The 22,615-nt window shown below is 38.4% G+C and overlaps 1 protein-coding gene across 1 annotated transcript; it reads right to left on the reverse strand.

Annotated features, from left to right (window-relative positions):
- On the reverse strand, window positions 1–22,185 carry LOC106905938 (uncharacterized). The gene is made up of 11 exons (XM_014970993.2): window positions 21,867–22,185; window positions 15,353–15,450; window positions 14,430–15,039; window positions 13,488–13,579; window positions 13,329–13,383; window positions 10,571–10,606; window positions 6,923–6,949; window positions 6,153–6,176; window positions 4,939–5,049; window positions 3,041–3,103; window positions 1–2,949 (listed from the first exon to the last, which is right to left on the reverse strand). The coding sequence occupies exons 1-11, from the start codon at window positions 21,928–21,930 to the stop codon at window positions 2,903–2,905; spliced, it is 1,227 nt and encodes a 408-aa protein (XP_014826479.2). The 5' UTR covers window positions 21,931–22,185; the 3' UTR covers window positions 1–2,902.
- Window positions 22,186–22,615: the final 430 nt, after the last annotated feature.

Raw genomic sequence — 22,615 nt, forward strand, 5'->3', positions numbered from 1 at the left:
TCCCACGAAAAGTTTTTAATCGACTTGTCAAACATTATTTACACACCTCCGGTCGAGCACAAGTGCTTGAATGACATTGAAGAAGACAGTTCATACATGAAATATCAACATGGAATATTAAATTAACAGGAAAAGCTTTACACTTGTCTAAATGCATTTAATAAGTCAATGTGTATACAGGATAGGAAAGTGCTTCTCCAATTGAGAATGTTCTTACAAAACAAAACAACAAAATCTCTGCTCATCTTTCTGTTGATGTTGACACTGTTCTTTTGTTTCCCTCTCAGAAATATTCAAGATGATATAAATGATAAGGCAGCACTGGTTAGCGTCATGTTTGATGCCCTTTTGTTTGATCTGGAAAGTGCACTTCAGGACCCAAAGGTTTACATTCTGGTTTGGATGCTGCAGTCCGATACATTGTGCCTTTGTGGGACTTTTAGGGGAAAAGTGTAAAGCAGATTAGCACTGAGGAATTCTCTTGCGTATTAAATGAGTCTGAATTTACACTGCAGGACATCAGAGTGCTTTTGCTGAATCTTAAAGCACCCCGTGGAATGTGCACAGAAGGGGGAGAGCGCTGCACTTAAAGGAAGATAATCTGTTTTGAAGGCATCGATGGCTATCTAAGAAAGCTTGTACTGTTATACAATGGGTAGTTTGTGCATTTTCACTCTACGCCAGACATATTATCCGCTTGCTTTAACATCTCAAGATAAAACTGTCTATTGTCTATCGGTGGTTACAGAATAAGATGGCAGTTAGCAGAGCTTCAAACTTGCGTTCGGCCCACAGTTCATAAAAAACAATTAATGTGACATCACAGACTATTTCTCAGCTCAAGGCTAGGCTGTTAGCAACAGTCTCTGTCCTGTATTGCAGCTATGTAGTGCTTTACAGCTAACACCTCAGGAACTGCGACACTATACCACCAGTATAACCACATTATTTTTGTTTAAAAGAAGTACAGAAAGTACAAAACTTCAAGGCAAAAGAAAAGACATTCAGAAGTTAATTTGTGCTACAGTGGCAGGAGACAGGAAAAAAAAAAAAAAGGCAGTAGCGCGGTGTCTTCTGAGGCATTTTCACAAAAATCACAAAATACCACAGGAATCTAGTTGACTCAAAAAACCATCAGTGTCGGCTCAGAGGCACCACTGCTAAGATGGTAGAAATTCATATAAAGGTCACAGGTGAATGTTGTCCGTCTATGAATGATACAAAAACACTGACAGCACTAACTGGCTTGTTTCAATGAAGAGACACACACTGAGGAGAGCTTTGCACATAAAATCAGATCAAGTTGGTGAAATTGTTTGTTGAAGAAACAAAGCTGGTCTGTTTTAAGCATGCCGTTTGTTGCTGTTATCACCCTGTGTGTACCATACCTTCAAATTCATTGTGTTTAAATTTTGAGCAGCATGCAGCACCTTCCTTTTATTGTTTCGTGTGATTTGCTTGTTTGATATTATTAGTCCATACGTCTTCTCTGTGTGTCTTTAGATTTATCAAGCCAGGCTGTGACAGTGAAAGGCACTATAACAAAGAAATCACTGCATCTCAACTACACATACTACAGAAAAAACTAAACAAAACTAACAAAAAATGCATATACATAATTACATTAAGTTTTTTTTTTTTTTTTTTTTTTTACTTTTTCATTGTTAGATGTCCCTTTGTCTTTTGGATTAAACTTAGGTGAATTTAAAATATTGGGTAAAAAAAACAGTAATGATTGTTGTGTCATAATACTTCTTGAACCTTTTCATATTTTGTCACATAACAACCAATATGTTATTGTCCCCAAAGCAACATAAATAGTGCGATTTAATCTGATTCCATAAAATACAATCCAGAAAACTAATGAACTTCTGAAGTTCCCTAGAAACCTGACTGTATGTACTTTAACACACTAGTTAAATTGTAGAGAAGTTAATAGCAGGTTTAGACTAAAAACAAAACAATAGCCAAAGCTCTATTGTTTGGTTAAAAAAAAAAATCAAAGGATATGAACTGTCTGTATCTGATTATTGTCTATTTCAAATGTCAATAAGAAATGTCAACGACTAATCTATTCAGCTGACGGAGAAACAGCCACTGAACAGGATTAAAGTCTGAGTCCCTTCACCAGAGAGAAACAAAACAAAATAGGACAAACTAAAGAAAACACGGTACTACAGTGATGCCGTTGGTATTCCAAGCACATGATAACCTAAATCAGGGCATTCCCCTAAAACTAGGAATAAAATCCTCTAACACTTCTCCTATGTCAAAATTCACAAAGTACAGTGATAGTAATTCATGCCACTTCTTGTCCTCTTATTCTACACTTTTACAAGAGATAACTTATGTTATATATATATATATTTTTTTTCTTTCTTTAGGACATTTGTATACTTTCATTATCATATGTCTGGCTCAATAAATGCAAAAAGAAAGTACTAGTTCAATACGTACAATATCACTCTCCGTTTCTCTCCATGAGGTTTTCCACTCACGGAGAGCAAATTATATTGAATTACCAGGACAATGTAGTAGCCATCTCAAATAAAAGAAAAATGTTGCAGAGTTGGGATATTTTTACGGTTACAGTTAATATGAGATTTAATCTCTTTGATGGCAACTTGACAAAAAAAAAAATAAGTTGGATTTTGATTGATCATTTTAATAAATTGCCTTGTTGGAATGACCAGAAACCACTAGATCTTTATCTAACTCCTTTGCCCCACACAAGAACGAAGACACACACACACAAGCATACACACGCACAAGCTCACGCAGACCAACACACACTTACACGATCAGAAACACACAGGCCTGCTCTGAGGCCTCACAGTAATTTAGCTCTTCGGGGCAGAGCCTAACAGTGAGATTGCCTCTGCTTGAATGAAGTTGGCCCGGGCTAGTCAGACGTTTGTTGACCGGAGTTTTCTAGCAGGGTGTTTTGTTCTGCATAAAATAAAACAATTGAATGTTTGAATGTTCTGAATGCTTGTATTTACTTACATCTGGTGAGTGTTAATCAGTGTTTCAGTCGTACCGTGGGGTTCCGACTTAGCGTCTGCTGCGGCTGCTTTGTCTGCTCCGCTCTCGGGATCTGGTTCTAATTGAAAGAGTGATAAAGTCAGTTAAAAGGAAACAAACAAGTAAAAGAAAACGAAACGCTGCATCATAAAACTTCATGTTGCTTACTAATCACTTTCCTGCCCATTAAAAAAAAAGTTGTAGAATATTGTAAATCAGGAGTGTTCAAGTCCAGCCCTCGACTGCTACTACCTTGTACATGCACCCCTGCTCCAACACGCCTGAACCAAAAGGCTGACTTTCCATCACCAGCAGTAACTCAGCTCTGCAAAGGCCTGAAAATGTGCCACTCATTTGATCCAGGTGTGTTGGAAAAGGAATGCATCTAATAGTTGCAGTGCGGTAACTCTCACGGACTGGAATTGGACACCACAGTTGTTAGTTGGACACAATTCGTATAGCCCATCCCTTGTCATTTCAGTCTTTCAAAGGGCTTTAGAGTCACAATCACAAACATTCATTCTCCAATATGCAGATTGGGAAATAATTTGAGGTTATGAGCCTCGCCCAAGGGACGAGCGAGAGAAGGAAAATGGAATCAAACCCACAACTTTAAGACTGCAAGATGACTGCTTCACCCACTGTTCCACAGTGCACACAGGAGAATATGAAGTAAAATAATATTAGTATTCCTTAAAGAGTAAATTATAAAACTCTACTGGATTTTATCTGCAGGCATTGGGTTGAATTATGCATAACTTCTTATTAACTTCACTCTTTTGTCTTTCCTGTTCAGAATTGTAAGGATTACAAATTTATATAAAAAAAAAAAAGAAAAAAAGAATATCAATAATGTATTAATCTCCCCAGAGTAAGGTTTTTTTTTTTTGGGAGGGGGGACTTTCCAGGATAGCATTTCTAAATATGATTGCTATAGAAACCACTAACACTAACTGGCAATTAAACTACACATTCAGCCAATACCAAACACAGTCTAAATCTGCTTCTTTGTATGTGTTGCTGGAGCAGAACAGTTTGTGTTTACTGTAAATTTAAACTTTGCTGAAGAGGCGATACTGGGATGCAGGATGTATGTGAGCTAATTGTAACTGCCAACACTCAGTGAAACGTGAAGCTGAGCCTGCTGTCTTTGCAGACAGCTGACCTTCGAAAGGTCAGCTTTTTTGTTTAAAAGACAAACCCTGAGACGACACTTTCTTCTTGCCAGAAACGAGCTTGAAGGAGATCAATTTAAGACAGTCGGTCAGTTCTGATCTAAATCAAAGATGCTCAATCGTCTGTGGCATCCTACCACTAATTGGTAGTACTATAAGTATACAATGTCTTGCAAAAGTATTTTTTTTAACAAATTAGTGTTTTTACATTTTGTCATGTAAAAACCACCAACCTAAATATATCTTACTGGAATTTTATGTGAGTGATCAACACAAAGGACTCAAAAATTGTAAAGAGGAAGGAAAATAAAACTCATATCATTATGACGTGCACATTGAATTAAACTTACTGATTAGATAGTTTGAAAACCATTTTTCTCTGCATTTGCAGCGTGGCATGTATCGGGTTCTTGGCTACATTTCCAATCATTTAAGACAACAACATTATTTTTTTTCTCCTCTTCTTATTAAAGCAGAGCTCAAGTTCAGCCAAATTGGACAGAGTTAATGTCAGCAGGTATAATGTAAGAAAAATTTAAACCGTTCACAGTACGCTTTAACATTGTAAATTTGACACAGATCTGAAAATTGAACAAGACATTTGTGTTGTAGTTCATCAAATATCTGAAAATGTCTGGTTTTAGGAAAGCTTAATTCATTGTATTTGGTAGTAGAAATCATTAACAGCTGTAATTTATGTACTTGCTGTACTACAAAGAAACCCATTTCTTAAACCTACCTTGGCCTTTTTTGAAGCACAAATTCCTCTTCTGATAGGAAAAGTACCCACAGACTGCTCCCACTGCAGACGCAATGATCCCAGACAGGATTGCTGCTAAATGTGTAGAGCCTGCACAGAGAAACAAAATAAAACAAATTATTAAAGAAATAATAAAAGAAGAAGATGAAAACACTTGAAATGCCAATAACATGTTCACATTCATTTGGAATTAAACCAGGCTGGGTAGTTTTTTTGCCACTGCCTCAAATAATATAAATAGCACAAATAAGTAAAGACGATTGTCTGCTTAGAACTGCTGTACCCGATAATTTACTCAGCAACAACTTTGCTTAAATTACCTGTTTTCAGTCAGTTATTAACATAACTTACTGCATATAACATCAATTTACCACATCATACGAATGGAATGTATCTGCATTGCTGCTTGGCATACCACACAGTTTTTCACCTCGACGTATTTCAAAAATGAAAACAAGGGCGTTTTTGTACCCGGGGTTGCTTTTCATTCAACAGAGAGTAATAATGGCAAGATACACTGAGATGACCCGACACGTGACATGAGGACTGAATAGGAAGTTGATTGATGGAATATAAAAGTGGAGTCAACGACGTATGCACACCTGAATAAACTATAAACTGCAGCAACAGGAAAAGGTGAGAAAAACGGGCGAGAGGAGCGAGTCAGTGAACTGCAATAAACGTTGAAGAAAGAGAATGAGTCAACATAATTAGGGGGGGTGGGATGAAACAGGAGACTGTAGTGAGTCAGTAGAAGGAAGTGAATGTCAGACATGCATGAACATGCATGTGAGAAAGAGCAGCACACCAAAGGTAAAGAAACACAGTGAAAGGAAATGATTTTGAAAAGAAGACGGCAGCAAATCCATGCTTTGAGTTTAAGCCACGATTAGTCTTTCAGAAAATGAAGTAATAATAACAATAAGAAGAAATAACTATAGCACTCCTTAACATTTTGTTTCTGCTTCTGTGACTGCTGCTTCTAGTCATTGTTTACAAAGGTGCAAACATACTTAATCTCCACAGTTTAAAGAGGAGGTTTTGAAAATGTGATGTGGGAAGCACAAACCAGCTAAGGCCAACACATAACACAAATAAGCAGAGCAAATCTTATGCTGCAGGTATGTTTGGGGAAGAGCCTGAGAGGGTGGGAGAATGTAGTGTAACCAGAACACAGAAGAGAGATAACACACCTTTAGGCTTGGGAGCTTCTGGATCTGAAAGGAAAATAAACAAAATTAACAAACATTGGAAAATAACATAGATGTTGCACTAACAACACCTAATTTGCATCACCTTTGATTTATTTGAGTTATAGACATAACATAAGGCAGTGTACAAAGATCCCTTTCAAGTCTTCTCGTCTTACATTTTAGTTTATGCTGTAGTTATTTTCATTACCGTCACCATCGCCCTTCCCCCCAAAAAACAAAGACAAAATCGACAAAGACTGCAGCCAAAGGAGTAATGATGGTACACTTTGAAATCTAAACTTGGGCATTAAAGCATAACGCAGTGGCCACACAATAAAAGATTAGCAACAGCAAAGTCTCCAGATTGTGTCTGAGTTCAAGTGAAGACGTATAAAATAATGTATTGGAAAAAAAGCTACAAGACTCATTATGATTTCATTTTTTGTACTACGCTTTCAATAGTCAAGGTTTTAATTATTTAAAAGACTATGGCATTGTATTCCTGAACAAAGAAACACAATGCTAAGATGTATCATCAGACACAAACTACAAACTTTTGCATGGATTTTTCTATTCCGTTTGTCTTGTAAAAGGTATGCTAGTAATATCCTGTTTCACCAAGTTTCAGATCTACATAAGCCCCACTGTTTTTTCTTCTGATTTAAAGAATATGAGCTGGACCTGGTGCAATACAATAACATTTTTGCAGTCATAAATATTTTGATGATGAACAGAAAGAAACAAAAAACAAAACCAAAAAAAAAACTTACCTTCTGAACTGGCATCAGCCACTGGAGCTAAAAGAAAAAAAAAGACAGGAGAATATGAAATTTGAAAAAGCAGGGGGGAAAAGCATTAGTGAAGTGGCTTGGCAGTACATGTAAGAGAAAAAAAACGAGAAGAAGGATTAAGTTTAATCTCTTTGTGGCAGATTATACTTCAGGAGTATTAAGCACTTGCGTTTCTGCCTTAACTGTTTAGGGAACAGATCTTTAGAGCAATAATTTTGACATGGAAGATATGATAGCCATCAACTAAGCTAATCATTACACGTGTACACCAGTGTGACGCTAAAAGTGCAAAACTGAGAAGAACCACGCTAAAAGATCCTCAAACAGATTACAACATGCACAATCATGTCCACAAAAAAAGTGAATTCTAGTGTGACTTGAGAACACTTACACATGTGTTAGTATCATCACAGAGATAACCTATCAGATGCAAACTCCTTTTGGCAATCTTTGATCTAAGTGATCTGTGTACCAACAGGTCCATGATCACCATCTGCTCTGCTTGCCCGAATGTGTCTGTTACGTCATGGCCACTGCCAGCCTGCTTCAACTTGACAAAGCTGCTGAAGAAGAAATCTTTCACAACAAAATCCATGATTGTAGTGATTAGAGGGAGTCTGCTTTCATCTGGGCAGTACGGAGTAAATGCTGAGAAAATCTCTACTGAATGCACTGCGGTCAAACTGCCAAGTGTGACGAGTGATTCAACTTATTCAAATCAGAGACACGTCATGATGAGCAGAATTCAGGAAATTCAAACATCTGTGTTGTAAAAGCATTTTAAATGCATCTCGGGCTTCGTGTCTTGCAAAAGTACGTAGGTACACCCTGAATATTTTCATGTTGGCCACATTACTGTCAAACACTGTGGTTACAGGGTCTTCTTTGGATTTCTGAACTTATCCATTTGACTTAAATGGCATCCAGTTTGACAAGGCTACAACGTAAATATCTTTGGAAAAGAAGGAAAAGAATATTTGAATGAGGACTAAAATTTTCCAGCATTACATCATGGCTGCAAGATGTTAGGTCAGGGAAGTAAAACAGTATATATAACAGGATATATAAAGCCATCGAGGAAAAGCCCTAGATAAACACTGTTGTGTAATTTATGTAGCGCCGTCTCATTCACTCCCCACCTTCCTCCATCTCTCTGCACGCCTCTCATAAACATCCTGATCATATAAAATAACATATCAGAAGAAAATCTCCATAATGACGTCTTAGCTGTCTTTGTGTGTTTATTTGCAAACAGCACAGTTAGGATCCATGTGGTCACTCAGGACGTATTTAAATACCTGGTCTGAATAACGCATTTAGAGCAGGACGCTTGACATCCATTCACTCAGTACTGGTGTTGATGACAGGGCTGAACAAACCTCTGTAAGACCAGATCTTGCTATATTGAGTTTATTGGTGGCTTGTGTACTTGTAGCATGATAATGGTGGATTAAATCGGTAAAGTCCCTCTGAGGGACCAGGTACTAAATTCACGGCCCGCCACTGCTGTGAGTGACTGTATTTTGGCATTGGCATCATTTTTAATGTGACTTTTATTAACTTTTTATTCCATTATTTATTCCACTGTAACAAGATCTCAAAGCACACGCTATATTACAATACAAAAATGCAAAAATATTTCTTACTACAGGGAAGCTTGTCTTTCATAGCAACATCCAGGTAAGGAAAATTGAAATAAATCTGAGCTTATTATGAGCCCTGTCAATGAAGTGGAGTGCTGTAAGTTTGACTCTTTATGTGAAGCCCAGAGTGTTTTGCGACGTTGCCTTGATTGTGCACCCTGACAGGTAAAATTACAATTTTTGTTAGAGCGGGTTGCCGAACACACGGCACATAATGAAAATGTCAGAAGAAGAGTCACAATGATGGCATTTATTTTTATGAAATACAAAGAGCAGAGTTCTGTTGTTTTTCAGCGTGGATAATTAATGTCTCTGGACAAACATTGTATTGATATCCTGGTGAGAAATCACTATAATCTATCTTTCAAGTTCTCTTTTTGCACTCTATAAAAAAAAACAGCTTAATTATGGGAACATGCTTGTCCAAGTGGATATCATTCACAGCGTCTTGTATTTGCTTGTGTAGATAACCCTCTGCGATAAAAAAAAATTGCATCACTAAGCCTTATAACAACATGGAAACCAATATAAACTATTGTAGAAATAAGATAAGATTCTATCTAGATAAAAACTAAACAAGATAATATGTCTTTACCATCATCATTTTATTCTTTTATTGGCTTCAATAACTGTTTTAGCTACGACTGAGTAATGTAATGGAATATTCTTAGTTAGCAGCTCGATACACCTGATGGAAACAGTGATCTACGGATCACTTGGGCTAACTAAAATATTTTTATCGTGATCCATGTCTTTCCCTTGACCAGGTGCTATTCATTTCTGAGTTGAACACAATGTTTGAAATTAAATAAATATATAAAAACTGCAAGTGAAGCAAATTTCATGTAAATGACAATTAAAATAAGGAGATTATCAAACACATTTTAATGTCAGTGCTTCCTTGTTGAATCATATACTAAGATAATATAAATCGGAGAACTCCTGAGTCCAGTACCCCTGGAAGCCCGACGCATTTCTACAGAACAAGTCTGATATTTCAGCAGAAAGGGTGTTAACGGTGTGAGGTTTTTTATAAAAGGATATAATTTGTCACAAATGATGCCTTAACTCTATCTTAGGGGAAATCCCATGGGTGTTTTAATTCACGGATATGGGTGTGGCTCAGCCAACGTAACAGATGCGGATGAGGAGGGAGAACTACAATCGGGGCTTTAGCAGGCTGTTGATAAAACCTTTTTATCTCTTAACAGTTTTTACTTTTATATGACTGATACATGTGATAAAGTGTTTTTTTCTTGACATTTGATACATGAATCAGACCGCCACAGTCTTGTGCCTTTCGTAAATCAACACTTTCGTTTGAAAAAGAAAAGAGAACAACACCACAGTGAAATGTAGAGAATAAAGAGTGGTCCCTCAGCTGTAAAGTCGGTGTAAATCATTCGGGAGGTGTCTTCAACAACCAAATGGCAACACCCAAATGTGGGAGGTAAAAGTGTGTGAGTCAAATTCCCACCTTAAATGCAATCCCTGGGAACTGTATATTTAAGCAAAACGGCACATCTGTTACTCATAATTTTTCAGAAATTAGTGAGATGCAATAACTCTATACACACAATTTAACCAAAGACATGAGCTCTTTTAAAACAACCAAAAGAGAACAAAACAAAGATCTGAAATGTCTTTAAATATTTCCTGACAAACTTAAAAGGGCTTTGTTGTTGCACACAAAGTGAATCGCACTTTTGATCTAAAATTAATTTAAGTTTAGGACTTACTCCTTCTAAACTCCCAACATAAAACAGTTACTCTTCCACTTTAAGCACAACAAACAAAAAAAAAAAATAAAAAAAAGTTCTGTTCTTTGAGACTATCCAATTATTTCTCCCTGATCTCTGCAGCTCAGGTGAGGCTTTAAGGGCCAACCTCCACAAATATGTCCCCATTGCGTTACTAATATCAAAAGGACTGTTAAAATAAAATAGAAACCAAATTAGAATGAATAAAGTTAAACAAAATTTACCTTCGTTAAGATTCTGCTGGACAGTCGCTTTGACAACTGTAGGAAAAGACAACAAAAATTAATATATCAGGTAAATAAAAAAAAAGCAGCAAGAAATTACTAAAATAAATTTTCTGTATGAGATCATTTATAAATGACATGAAAAACAATATTTAGATAATACTTTATAGATTAATTAATCAACCCATGTAAATATCAAAGTATAGGTGTATATCTACATAAGTATCAGAGTAGAAAGGGAACAGATTACTGCAAGGTAATGAAACCATACCATACCATACCAACTGTATTTATAAAGCACTTTAAAACAACCACAGCTGATACAAAGTGCTGTACATTAAAACACGACATAACAATAAAAAAATTAAAAAAAAACTAACACATAACAGCTGAAACAAAAAATATGATTGAAGGAAATATTTTTTCTGATTTATTTGTTCTATTTTAACTCAAAAATTGTTCAAGAGAGAATTTTATAGCAGCAAACACAACAAACATATTTTATTGATGAATCACATTTCTTGTTGGTTGTTGTGCCACTTTTCCTTGGGGATAAAAAAAAAGAAGTATTTTTCAATTTTATTTGAATTAAGCTTGTAATACAAATGCCTGCAGCGTAACGGCATTAATTCAATAAAAAAAAAAAAAAAAAAAAAAAAAAAAAAGATCCTCCAACAGCAGTATACACTGGAACTGAACCGACTTGTTTAATTTGCTGTGGAATTTCTAATCTGAGCCTAACAGTTACCAAGAAACTCCTTTGTAAAAATGTTCCCTCCCAGAATAACCAATTTACAACAAGATCTGCCAATCCTTTGTCACATACGGATCAAACAGCAGCAAACAGTCTGCATCAAACAGGATGCTGACTGACAACTATCTGGAAAGGTGAGTGTCTTGCAAGACATGGAAAAAGTAAGTAATGGAAACTGCAACATTTTGCCAGAAGAAAATTACTGTGGGAAACAACAGACCTTGTTTCCGCTGACATCAGTTGTGGCTGAATTGGTGATATATGTGTGAAACAAAGTGAAATTTGAAAAGCCATATGCATATAGTGGCATGAAATGGCTCAAATAGGCATTATGGAGACATTATTCTATAGAGATCAAAGTTGTCTGCTGTCTTAAGCAAATAACATTGGTTTTAGGAATGTTTTAACGTTGTTTCTTTTTCTTTTTTTTGTGTGCCTGTTTAATCTGCTTCCATAAAATTCCCAAATAGTGTTTTTTGAGGTATTAAGCTGTCCCCCCCCCCCAAAAGAGAATAACACGGGAATATCATTGGCACAGACTTGGGAATATGCATTCCTCAATTTAGGTGTGCAACTTCTCAAGGCGGTCTAAGACGAGGGGTGTGTTGTTTTTTTTTATTTCGTGTGATTTTATGGCACATTTACTGAATAGGTTCTTTCCCTGTTCAACCGTCATAAAATGAGAGACGGCAGCTGTATAAACAAGTCTGGACAGTTTCACAGCATCGAGAGAACACAAAGTAAGACCTCAGAATCATCTGTGTTCAGATCTTTCTGCACCATGTCCTTTTTTGCTAGATAAAAGTCATATAAGAGTCAATATACCCAGGTTGATTACCAGATTAATGGTACAAACATTAAGATTTTTACTCCATTAGCGCTCTACTGTGCACACTCCATGAGGGAAGCCACTTTTCCACTACAAATGTGGTTGTTTTCTAAAGACTGCATGGTTTGCTGTATAAAATTTGTCCTAAATTGATTTTGAATCAAATCACCAATGTGTCTGTGTCTTTTGAAAGGGCCTGCTCTCTTTCTAAATGAATAAAAAGAAAGCATTAAGCTGACCCTGCCGGTTAGTTCATTTGCTTGTTGTAAGAATATACTTGCATCATACCAAGAGCTCGTCATATACCTTTTTCACATTTTTGTCACAGCCATCAAGTTTTTTGTTGGATTTTATGCAATAAGCATAAACACAAAGTAGCACATAAGAGTGAAGTGAAAGGAAAAACGTGTACTCTTGTTTAATTCCTTTAATAGATCAAATCCCCAAAATTCTTCCTTCTATATGTGTAACTACATCCAAATACAAATATGCTCAAATGAGGGAGAAGTTTTAAATTCCGAGGTTTAAACATCCCATAAAGAACTATTTAATCCATTATAAGATCGTGGGAAGAGTGTTGCATAACTGCAAACCTACCAAGGCACACTATCTGCCTAATCTGTCAACCAGTCGAGATGGTAACTCTTGCTGACAGGACGGTGCGTCCCTTTGATATAAGAGATGCTTGAAGAAATCCATTTTTAATAGAACTCTATAAAGCATCTTGTTTGTAGTTTGCCATAAACCATAAAGGAAACATTAGAGAAAGAAAAAAAAACGGGCTTGAGGCAGATGACACCAGAACGTTGCCAACTTTTAAAAACCCTGTATAGTTTAAGCTAATACTGCAATGGTAAAACATGGTGGTAGGAGCATTATGTATTATGGTTGTCCACACCAGCCCTGAATACAAATGTGAATCACACCTTTCATGTTTTTATGATTGGCGAAAGATGCTGAAAACTTTGCGTCTTTTATCTTTCACTTGATAATTAAGCTCAACGCCATGTCACATGTAATCCCATTGAGCACACTGCCATTTACGGCTATAGCATTATAAAAAGTGAAAACGCTCATCATCAATGCTTTTGCATCAGTTATTGCAAGCAGGATTTAAGATGTTGCATCTTAATTAATTTTCTGTTTCAAAACATTGTGATCACATAAGTTCTTACTTGTTTCGTCGATCTGTGGAATATGTTTTCTTCCCTCTCTGACCCTCTCTTCAGGCTATTGAAAATAAACCATAACACACATAAACCAGCAGAAACGAGATGTGTCAAAGCAAACGTTTACTAAATGGTTTTTAAAGTCTTCACATTACAAGCACTGACCTTAGAGGGTGCAGCAGTTGGGTCAGCAACCTCAGGTACAGGAGTTGTTTTTTCAGGCTCTTCCACATTATCATCATCATCATCTGAGTGAACTGGCAATACAAAGAGAGGCAGGACATGAAATAGCTTGCCTAATTCTACATTATTACAGTGTACAGAAAAAAAAATAGTCACTGCCGACTCTCAGTGAAGATACTGTATCATAAAAATAATATCAGCTTCACAAAAGTTCATTACCCCCATGGCTCTGCTTCAAGAAATTAGATTTTTACAAATATTTTACAGTGACAATATTCAGAAAGGATTAGTGTAGTAATATTAATGTAATATGACATACACTAGTTGAACAGGTACCCCAGTTCAATTGCTTTTTTTATGCAAATAGTGAATCAGTCAATAAAATGGCAGCAACTCAACTCAAAGCATTTAGACATCTAGTTAAAAAAAGAACACAGAATAACATTTTCAGATAATCAAACATATTTAGAGGAAGCAGAAGAACATCACACCAGATTCCACTTCTGTCACCTAAGCACACAATCCATTCTGTCTTGTCTTTACAATTCATGTTGTTGTTGGTGGTTTAGTGGTTGGGGGAATATTTAGTTCCACATTGAGTGCCCCTAGCTACGACTTGAGCATCATTTAAAGACCTCAGCCTGCCTGCGTATTTTTGCAGGTTTTTGGACCATCACACTGACTGAGTTTGCTCCACTCTTCAATTGTGACCAGCTCTCAGGCCAGTAGAGCCTTTTGGGTGCACAGCAGGTAAATCTGCAGCAACTGTGTGACGCAATTATCTTAACATTGACCGAAATCTTTGAGGAATGTTTTCATTTTATCACCACACTTAATAAAGTGGACTATGAGAATATAGGTAAACATTGAATTGACAAGATTAATCTAGAATAAGCACAAATAAATAATTATTTTCTAAATTACCTTGTGGTGTGGGAGATGGTTCAATTTCAGCAGCCACTGTGGAAGGTGCAGGTTCTGCACCAACAGCAGGTGCAACTCCTCCTGAGCCGTCTTCTGCAGGTGCTGCTGAGGTCGCCGCACCTGCAGACGGTGCTGTAGATGTCTCTGACTCTACAATACCGCCATTCTCAGCTGTAGCCAGTAGCTCAGGGTCATCTTCTTGTTCAGGCTCTGCCGTTGGCTCAGGATCATCTGCTGATTCAGGGTCAGCTGCTGGTTCAGGCTCTGCCGTCGGCTCAGAATCAGCTGCTGGGTCAGGGTCAGCTGCTGGTTCAGGCTCTGCCGTCGGCTCAGAATCAGCCGCTGGGTCAGGGTCAGCTGCTGGTTCAGGCTCTGCCGTCGGCTCAGAATCAGCCGCTGGGTCAGGGTCAGCTGCTGGTTCAGGTGCTGCCGTTGGCGCAGGGTCAGCCGCTGGGTCAGGGTCAGCTGCTGATTCAGGCTCTGACGTTGGCGCAAGGTCTGCTGCTGGGTCAGGGTCAGCTGCTGGGTCAGGGTCAGCCGCTGGTTCAGGCTCTGACGTTGGTGCAGGGTCAGTTGCTGTGTCTAATTCACCTTCTGTTTCTGGTGCTTCCTGGATTTAACAGATTTTTTTTAACACAATTGAAGTTTGAGAGTGTTTGTAGTTATTAGTGCAGAATAAGGATGTGGTACATTTTATAGTGAGGCACAAAAACTAATGAAGAATCAACTTGTACATCATTAATTCCACAAAACTTAACAAAAAATCAGCTTCTGCTTATGTCATTACCTCTCACGCTCAGCTTTCAAATTTTCACTTACATATTTTAAAAGGATAGCTTTTTAGTCTGTGATTTTAAGGTAACATCTTGTACACATTAGAAACAAGCAAATCAAACTGAAGGGAAGCATTTTGTTTTCCTCACCGTCTCTGCTGCGCCATCAGCTTCTCCATCAACCGCTAGATCTACTGGTTCTGTTGCCGTGTCTTCCGTCTCTGGAGCAACCGTTACGTCTCCCTCATCTGGATGAAGTCATGTGAAAAAAAAAGAAAGCAACAGAATAACATTAGACTTTTACATTATATGCTGACATGTTTGAGCGAAAGGTCCAACTCTTCTGCTTTAAAAGAAAAACGGGTGAAATTAGAGAGATCTGGCCGCCCAAGTCTCAAAAAGCTTGAATTGCCTCTGAATTCTTTCAGTGGGTAAATCCCTGAAAAGATTCCCATCACTGATCAACATTTAGTGTACTCTATTTGTTATTGAATGAGAAAACCTGTGTTCAGTTTAGAGCAGTGCTAACGAAACTTCATGGTGATGACTGTGGAAACACTGGGACGATTCCTCAAGGTCTGTGAGAACGCAAGCAGATCCAGGGCCACACCCCGTCCTGACTGATCCACGATGGTAACACTCAGCTCTGAAGTGGATGACATGCACTTCGATCTCATCTGACCCCAAGCAGCACTCAACGAAAGTCTCAACCTCAGGACAGCTGTTGCAGCTTTGCACTAATGAGAACACTTCTTCTTTGTTGTGCAACTGTGTGTGTGTGTGTGCGTGCGTGCGTGCGTGCGTGCGTGCGTGCGTGCGTGCGTGCGTGCGTGCGTGCGTGCGTGCGTGCGTGCGCTGGAGTCAGATTTGTGACATTCCCCTGTTTCGTGTGAGTAGCTAAAGCAACAAACACTGTTTAGTTTTTATTTGTCTTTGCTCAGCTGATTTCACATGTAACCTGAGGCTGAGTCACCCCAGCAGTACTTTTCCGCTTCACAATAATTGAAGTGGTTACTAATGATATTTATGTTAAAATTCCACAAATTTTCAAGTCAAGGCCGCACCAGTTGCTGCTAACAAGCAACTCTTAATAAGTATGAGCGTCTATTTTGAGCCATGGAGACGAAGATGCTTAAAACTTGACATGCTTTTTGTATTTATGTTTAATCCTCTGTAAGAATAAAGGAAGCAGTTCTTAGGTGGTTGCTGCGAAATATATACAGTCACATCACAACCCTAACCCCACCATGTTGAAGTTGCCTACATTGCAGTTATTTCTGAACAAAACTAAATATAAATAATAGATTAGCAGACAAAATGTAAACAATTTGTAGAGCCCTGAGAGAAAACCATGGCTGGCTAACTGCTAGCCATGGTTAAGTCAGAATGAGCTAAATTGCTTTCCATCGCAGCTAAACTAAAGGGTATTTCTTTGTCTTTTCATTGAATCTGGACATCATCTGATGACTTCTAAAATAGTCAAACTGATTCAAATTTCATAGAAAGAAGGTGGATTTACATTTCTGGAAATGCCATGCTACTTTTAAAACCACAAAATAGAAGGACATTTGGACCACCTAAGAACTAGGCCTCAGCTTCAACACAAACACAACAATTGTGGCATATGTTTGTTTTGCTGTGTTTATCCTTTCCTCTTAGTCATTCCATTGTCAGCTTGCATTTGAAGAAACAGAGTCGGACTAAGCTAACTGGATTTGGAGAAACTCACAAAGGATCTGGTTCACCGCAAATTTCACCAAATCCGTACTGAAACACTGTTAGAGGTAGTTTTAACAGGAAAAGGGACAATAAATCAAATTCTGCTGCATGCAACCTCGGCCTGGCCTGGCCTGGCTAGTTCCTTTAACACACTGGATGTGCCGATGTCAAAGACAGATTGTGGCCCTTAGAGTATTGACTCCATTGGTGTGGGCTGTTAGAAATAATAGGGCTGCATTTTTTATGTGTCATTTTTCTAAAATATACAGCTATAATCTTGTCTTATCATCACAATATAATGTATTTCATAACTACATTGCCAGGTAATAACGTTATTCTCCAAGCTAGACTATACATGGGAAACACTATGATAGAAGGAGGAGACAAAAGAAAATAGGAGCTCTATACCCTAAAACCTTTCTTTAGGGTGATATAAAAATATCCTCTTCCTGTATTTACTGCGTTCGTTGCTAAGTTAATTTTCAAAAGATTCCTCCACCTGCCAAGTCAGATTGCATAAGAGTTAGTGATGCCTTGAGGGAGACCAGCATGAACAATATCTGAAGTATTTCTATCGCACCGTAAATCAACTGGAGGGGAGATGCACTGATGACACCCTGGCTCTTGTCATTCTAGCATGGATTCGGTGGGAACAACTCAAAATTCTTAGAAATTCAGTTTATTTGAACACGTACATACAAGCTATAAACAAACCTGCTTAGATTCATTTCACTCATTTACGAAAGAGTTTCTGATGCTTCCTTTTTACTTTGTGAGCCCAAAGCCACGCCATCAACTCTGCATCCAAGCTAAACATTAATCACAGCCCCTAATGAATCACACTGTATGCACATGTGTGCATGGGTGTGGTGGCACTGTGGTTGTTTCAGTTTCCTCATTATTGCTTTGGAAATCGCTGTCTTAATCAAAGATGAATTGCGGCGCACTTGGTTGAATTTGATGAGCCTCGGCATTTTAAATGCTAGTGATAAAGCACTGAAAACATAACCTATACATTATACAAAAAAAAGAAAAAAAAAGTGTTCATCTTTATCCAGCAGTGACAACCCTCGTTTCTAATTTCTCAAACAGTACATGTGGAAATGAGTCCCGACTTTATCTCACAGGTTGGAGCTTGCATGCACATGAGTGGGAGGTTTGGTGGATTTCATGTAAGTGCTCTAACTCTTTAGTGAGTGTGAGCCTGCACATGCACAGGGAGGGAAGCTACTCCTGGATGTAAACTTCTTCTGTTGCTCCACTGAACATTCTGTTCTCACTTATCAGTTTACCACTACCTCATTCAACCACCCTTACCACCATAACATGCGGAAATACAACTCGTGCATGAATATAAATTGGTCAGGCTTCTTCTTGTCTGTTCCCCCCAGTAATAGAACAAACAATCCCATTTGCACACAAGGGAAGCTTCATGTTGACGTCTACTCACACTTTTAATGTGTTTTCCTGTTTTCTATTACCCCAGCAGTTAAACTTCCTCTCCCTCCTTTTTCTCCTGCTTCTTCTTAGAGTCTCTTACTCCGCTTTCTTCATTCCCTTTCTTACTCACAAAGTCCTAACTCTCTCTTTTTCATTGCCATAACTTCCCCCTGAGGCTGGTGAGTCATCTTAGTCTCCAACATGACTGCATGCTATTGTATGTAACTGCGAACGGCAAAAAGGTCCCTGAGGGAATAACTCCTAACTGAAACCATGTGATTCGTACATACTGATAGTGTATTTGACCATGTGATCCTCACACATGGTCAAGTACACTGTGAGTTCTTTACAACTGGCAAATAAACACAAGTCCGTCTTTCTTACACATTTTTTTTGAAACATTTGACAGTTACAACTGCAGCCAGAAAGCTCTAATTTGAGACAATGAGTGGCTTTATTAGATAGTACACCATCTTGTTAATTGACATATCTCACTGTCCTTTTGGCTACAAAGAGCAAAGAAGACATTGGGTTACATACTATGACTATGTATTCAGTCACAGGGAACATCGGGAGACAACTATGCACTGGTAACAGCAATTTAAAGTGTTCAATGTACATTAAAAATAAAGGAAACAGTACATGAAAAGATCCCATTTATACACTCTCAACAGCTCCAGCTGGGATTCGAACCCAGAAGTTTTACTGCAAGTCAGTTGTACCAACAACTGCATAACAATGTAGCCTACTAGTAAAAGTTTGACAGTGAGTGCCAGTCATTCCTTTTTACTTTTCTTTGTCAGGGTTGAAAATGGTTGGTAACTATTTCAAAAATGAACAAGGTGTCACAGGTTTACCTAACATGAATAAAAACCGTATAGTAATTTGTCAAGGAAAAGGACTCCAGCAGCATTTGTAATATTGATAAAACAACTTTACTGAATTCTGCTAAATTTCCATGTTGCTGCTTGCATTTTTTACAAAATACTAGACACGTTCAAGAGATTTGAAACTATTTAGGATTAAAATTGGGCAAAGTTTAAAAAAGTGGAGTTGCATATTATACCAAATCAATCACATCAAATCCAATTTAATCACATTTCTCTTATATCTAATTTTATATACACAACCACCATACAAGATTTTGACCTTGGGGTTGATGTATGACTCAGTTTGGGTAATAATTATTTTCAAGATAAATGCAAAGAAATTTCATGAGAATAATGAGAACAATTCCTGGTGGCTGCATGTGCTGTGCTTTTATTGGTGATGTCAGAACTTTGTTTGAAGGAATAACATCAAAGCTAACTGACCAATTTTACTGGTCGCTGAATTAGGTTTTATATGTCTGTGTGATATACAAGATACAAATCATCAGGATTCCAAATAAGCTGATGACATCATTTTTATATTGGTGAAAAATTTCAGACTTTTAATTACAACTTACAATTACATTTTTGTTAAAACCTATTGCTTTTTTTTTGCCTTTCTTTTTTTTTTTTATTTCAAGCTAACGTAATGAACTAAGCAGTCCAGACGGTTTGCGATCGCTTTAAAACTTCTGACAAGATGGCGGACTCTGGCAAGCCTGGTATTTACTGAGGTGGTGCTAGTTATGTAAAGCTTGGAAACCAATCATTTATCAGCTTTAGCTCGGCCGTGTGCGAACAGAACTATTGGAGCAATGAAAGGAATTTTATCTTTTGACTCTTCTGGTTTCCGCAACGATTGTGTGAGATCACCTGAGTGAAAGTGAATGATCTCACGCTTTGTGTCCTAACCGCACAACTTTTTGTGCACATGTGTCCGATGATATGAGAGCTTCTCCAAACCATTGTTTTGTGAACAGTGTTCTGTTTACTCCAATCATAACACCTTAACGCACCCATAAGGGAGAGAATATGTGTGTGCATGTGTGTGAGCGCTTAACCCACAAAGGGATGATTTATGCGTTGGCAGTTGAAGGTGTAAACACAGACAAGTTGGCGCACTCACAATACACACATAGAAACACACACCTGGCACACCTCACACCCTTTTCATTTGCCATTCAGACACAAATGTTTAATGGTTTGCTTATTCACGCACAAAACGCATGGAGCTCTCCCATACTCTCACATGTTCTGTACATAAAAGTTGCAGTGCGCCCCACCCTCTCAGAGTTACACACACAGACGTAGAAACACAAAGGGCCCGGGAGGAACGGACGGCGCTGAAACTAGTTGTGTGTGTTGGGTGTTGTCTACAGCTGGAGCTGGATCTGGTTACCGAACACTCCCTATTCCTCCCTTCTATAGCTTAACACACACCGTAAATGATGTCCACATGCGCACAACTGACCCCACACTTCATCTTGTAAACTGATAAACTGATTTCTCTTGCACACGTGCATGTCAGTGAAACATGCCTGGGGAGACTTTCAGGGTCCCAGTGCACCAAAGTCCACTGAGTTCACAGTGAGCTTACACTATCTCAGAGTGGTTTACAGAGAGAGAAGAAAAAAATTGTGTGTGTGCATGTGTGGGAGACAGTACATTTAAAGGTGCTTTCTCCCTGGCGGTTTGTCTAGTATGAAAAAAATCAACCGGTAGAGTGAGATTACCACCTCACCTCCAAACGCCAAACGTTCAACTGAATATGTTTGCATAATGATAGCGTGGCCCTTACTTCTCCTTCATTGTGTCTCTCTCTCTATTTTCCCTCTCAATCAGCTCAAGCATTTATCCTTCATCTTCTTCCAACACCTCCCCTTGCTTTTCCCTCAGTTTATGTGTTTTTCCTCAACCATTCCCCTTCTCTCCATGTGAGTTTTATTGCGCATTTGAGCAATCTGAAATCATTGCATGCACTGCAGGCAAAAAAAAAAAAAAAAAAAAGGGGGGGAGCTTACAAACCAGCTGAAGGGGAAGGAAGAGGGGAGACAGACACAAAACGACAAATAAAAGACACCTGGAACAAAAGCAAAAAAGCAAAAAAAAAAAAAAACAGCTAAGCACAGAGAAATGAGCGGTGGGAAACAGGAAAATGGGGAGACGGTTACTTGGGTCCACCACACCCCTCAGGTTTGAAATCCCTAAGAGAAAGATCTGGACACATTTTAGAAAGGGTGAGACATCTGTCTTCGCTGATGATGGCCCGGCTGAACAGACAGAAGATGAAAATCTGTTTGGTCATCCAATTAGACATTAATTAAACCAAGCAGAATGTAGGGAGTCAGTATAGACAAAATGAGATTAATGAAGCATGCACACAGACGGAAGAGAGGAAAGAAAAAAAGATAGATAGATAGATAGATAGATAGATAGATAGATAGATAGATAGATAGATAGATAGATAGATAGATAGATAGATAGATAGATAGATAGATAGATAGATAGATAGATAGATAGATAGATAGATAGATAGATAGATAGATAGATAGATAGATAGATAGATAGATAGATGGAGCAACATCTGCACAAAATTAGAGCCTGAGTACATTAACTAATTGAACATGAATCATTACCTTGCGCTTTGGCGTGTGAGGCCAGCAGGCTCCCTAATAGCAGAATCCACAGGTATGACATCATGGGAACGCGCTGTTCTGCCTTTACGGATAAATGGGGGCTCACTTTCCCTGCCTGTGTCCTTTACCAAGGTCAATTAGCCGACTCGGAGGGTTTCAGGTGGATTTAGAGGGCGTGTCTGTCCTGTCGGCGTGCCTGCAGTGCGTTCCTGCGTTTTCGAATGAGTCCCGCCGTGCTTCCCCTGGAAGGTGCTCCAGATGCTCTGGCTCAGTGCGCGCCGCCGCGGATCTGCCGCCGTCTTTTGTCTGGATTGGAGGAGAGAGGGTTAGGTCTTTATTGAAGTGGGCGGGTCTCCCGAATACCGGCGGGCAAGGCTGTTGCTGTGGTAACACGAATTGATCCGTGATTTAATTTGTTTCGGCAGCATAAATGCCAATAGTGTGACTGATCAACAAGTATTTGTTTTTATTCCGGTTTTCCCCTCTGAAATCTGTTTTGTGACTCACCTTCTCGTCATTATAACCATGGGAACTAAGGACATACAGAAATATTTCCCGTACAACCTTTACTTACTTGTCCATGTCACGCATATCCTACACTGTAAACTTAAAGACACTCCTAACTGGAGGAAGGCTACACTTAACATGCAACATGCTTAAACACATAGCCAATATTTAAGACATTGTGCAAATCACAAGGCATAACCTCCTCAGGCTCCTGTTTGTCCCACTCTATCCTACTTTAACAC

This window comes from Poecilia mexicana, unplaced genomic scaffold (assembly GCF_051168715.1).
Source record: "Poecilia mexicana isolate PSO_F unplaced genomic scaffold, ASM5116871v1 scaffold_2, whole genome shotgun sequence".
In the NCBI taxonomy this organism is placed as follows: Eukaryota; Metazoa; Chordata; class Actinopteri; order Cyprinodontiformes; family Poeciliidae; genus Poecilia; species Poecilia mexicana.

What these genes read in the sequence shown, in the direction of transcription:
- LOC106905938 (XM_014970993.2), bottom strand. Translation starts at nt 21,930, where the DNA reads ATGATGTCATACCTGTGGATTCTGCTATTAGGGAGCCTGCTGGCCTCA. An exon ending in TCCACAGATCGACGAAACAA is followed by an intron (nt 10,607 to 13,328) that starts GTAAGAACTTAT and finishes CTTTTCCTACAG; the next exon opens with TTGTCAAAGCGACTGTCCAG. An exon ending in CCAGCAGAATCTTAACGAAG is followed by an intron (nt 6,950 to 10,570) that starts GTAAATTTTGTT and finishes TTTTTCTTTTAG; the next exon opens with CTCCAGTGGCTGATGCCAGT.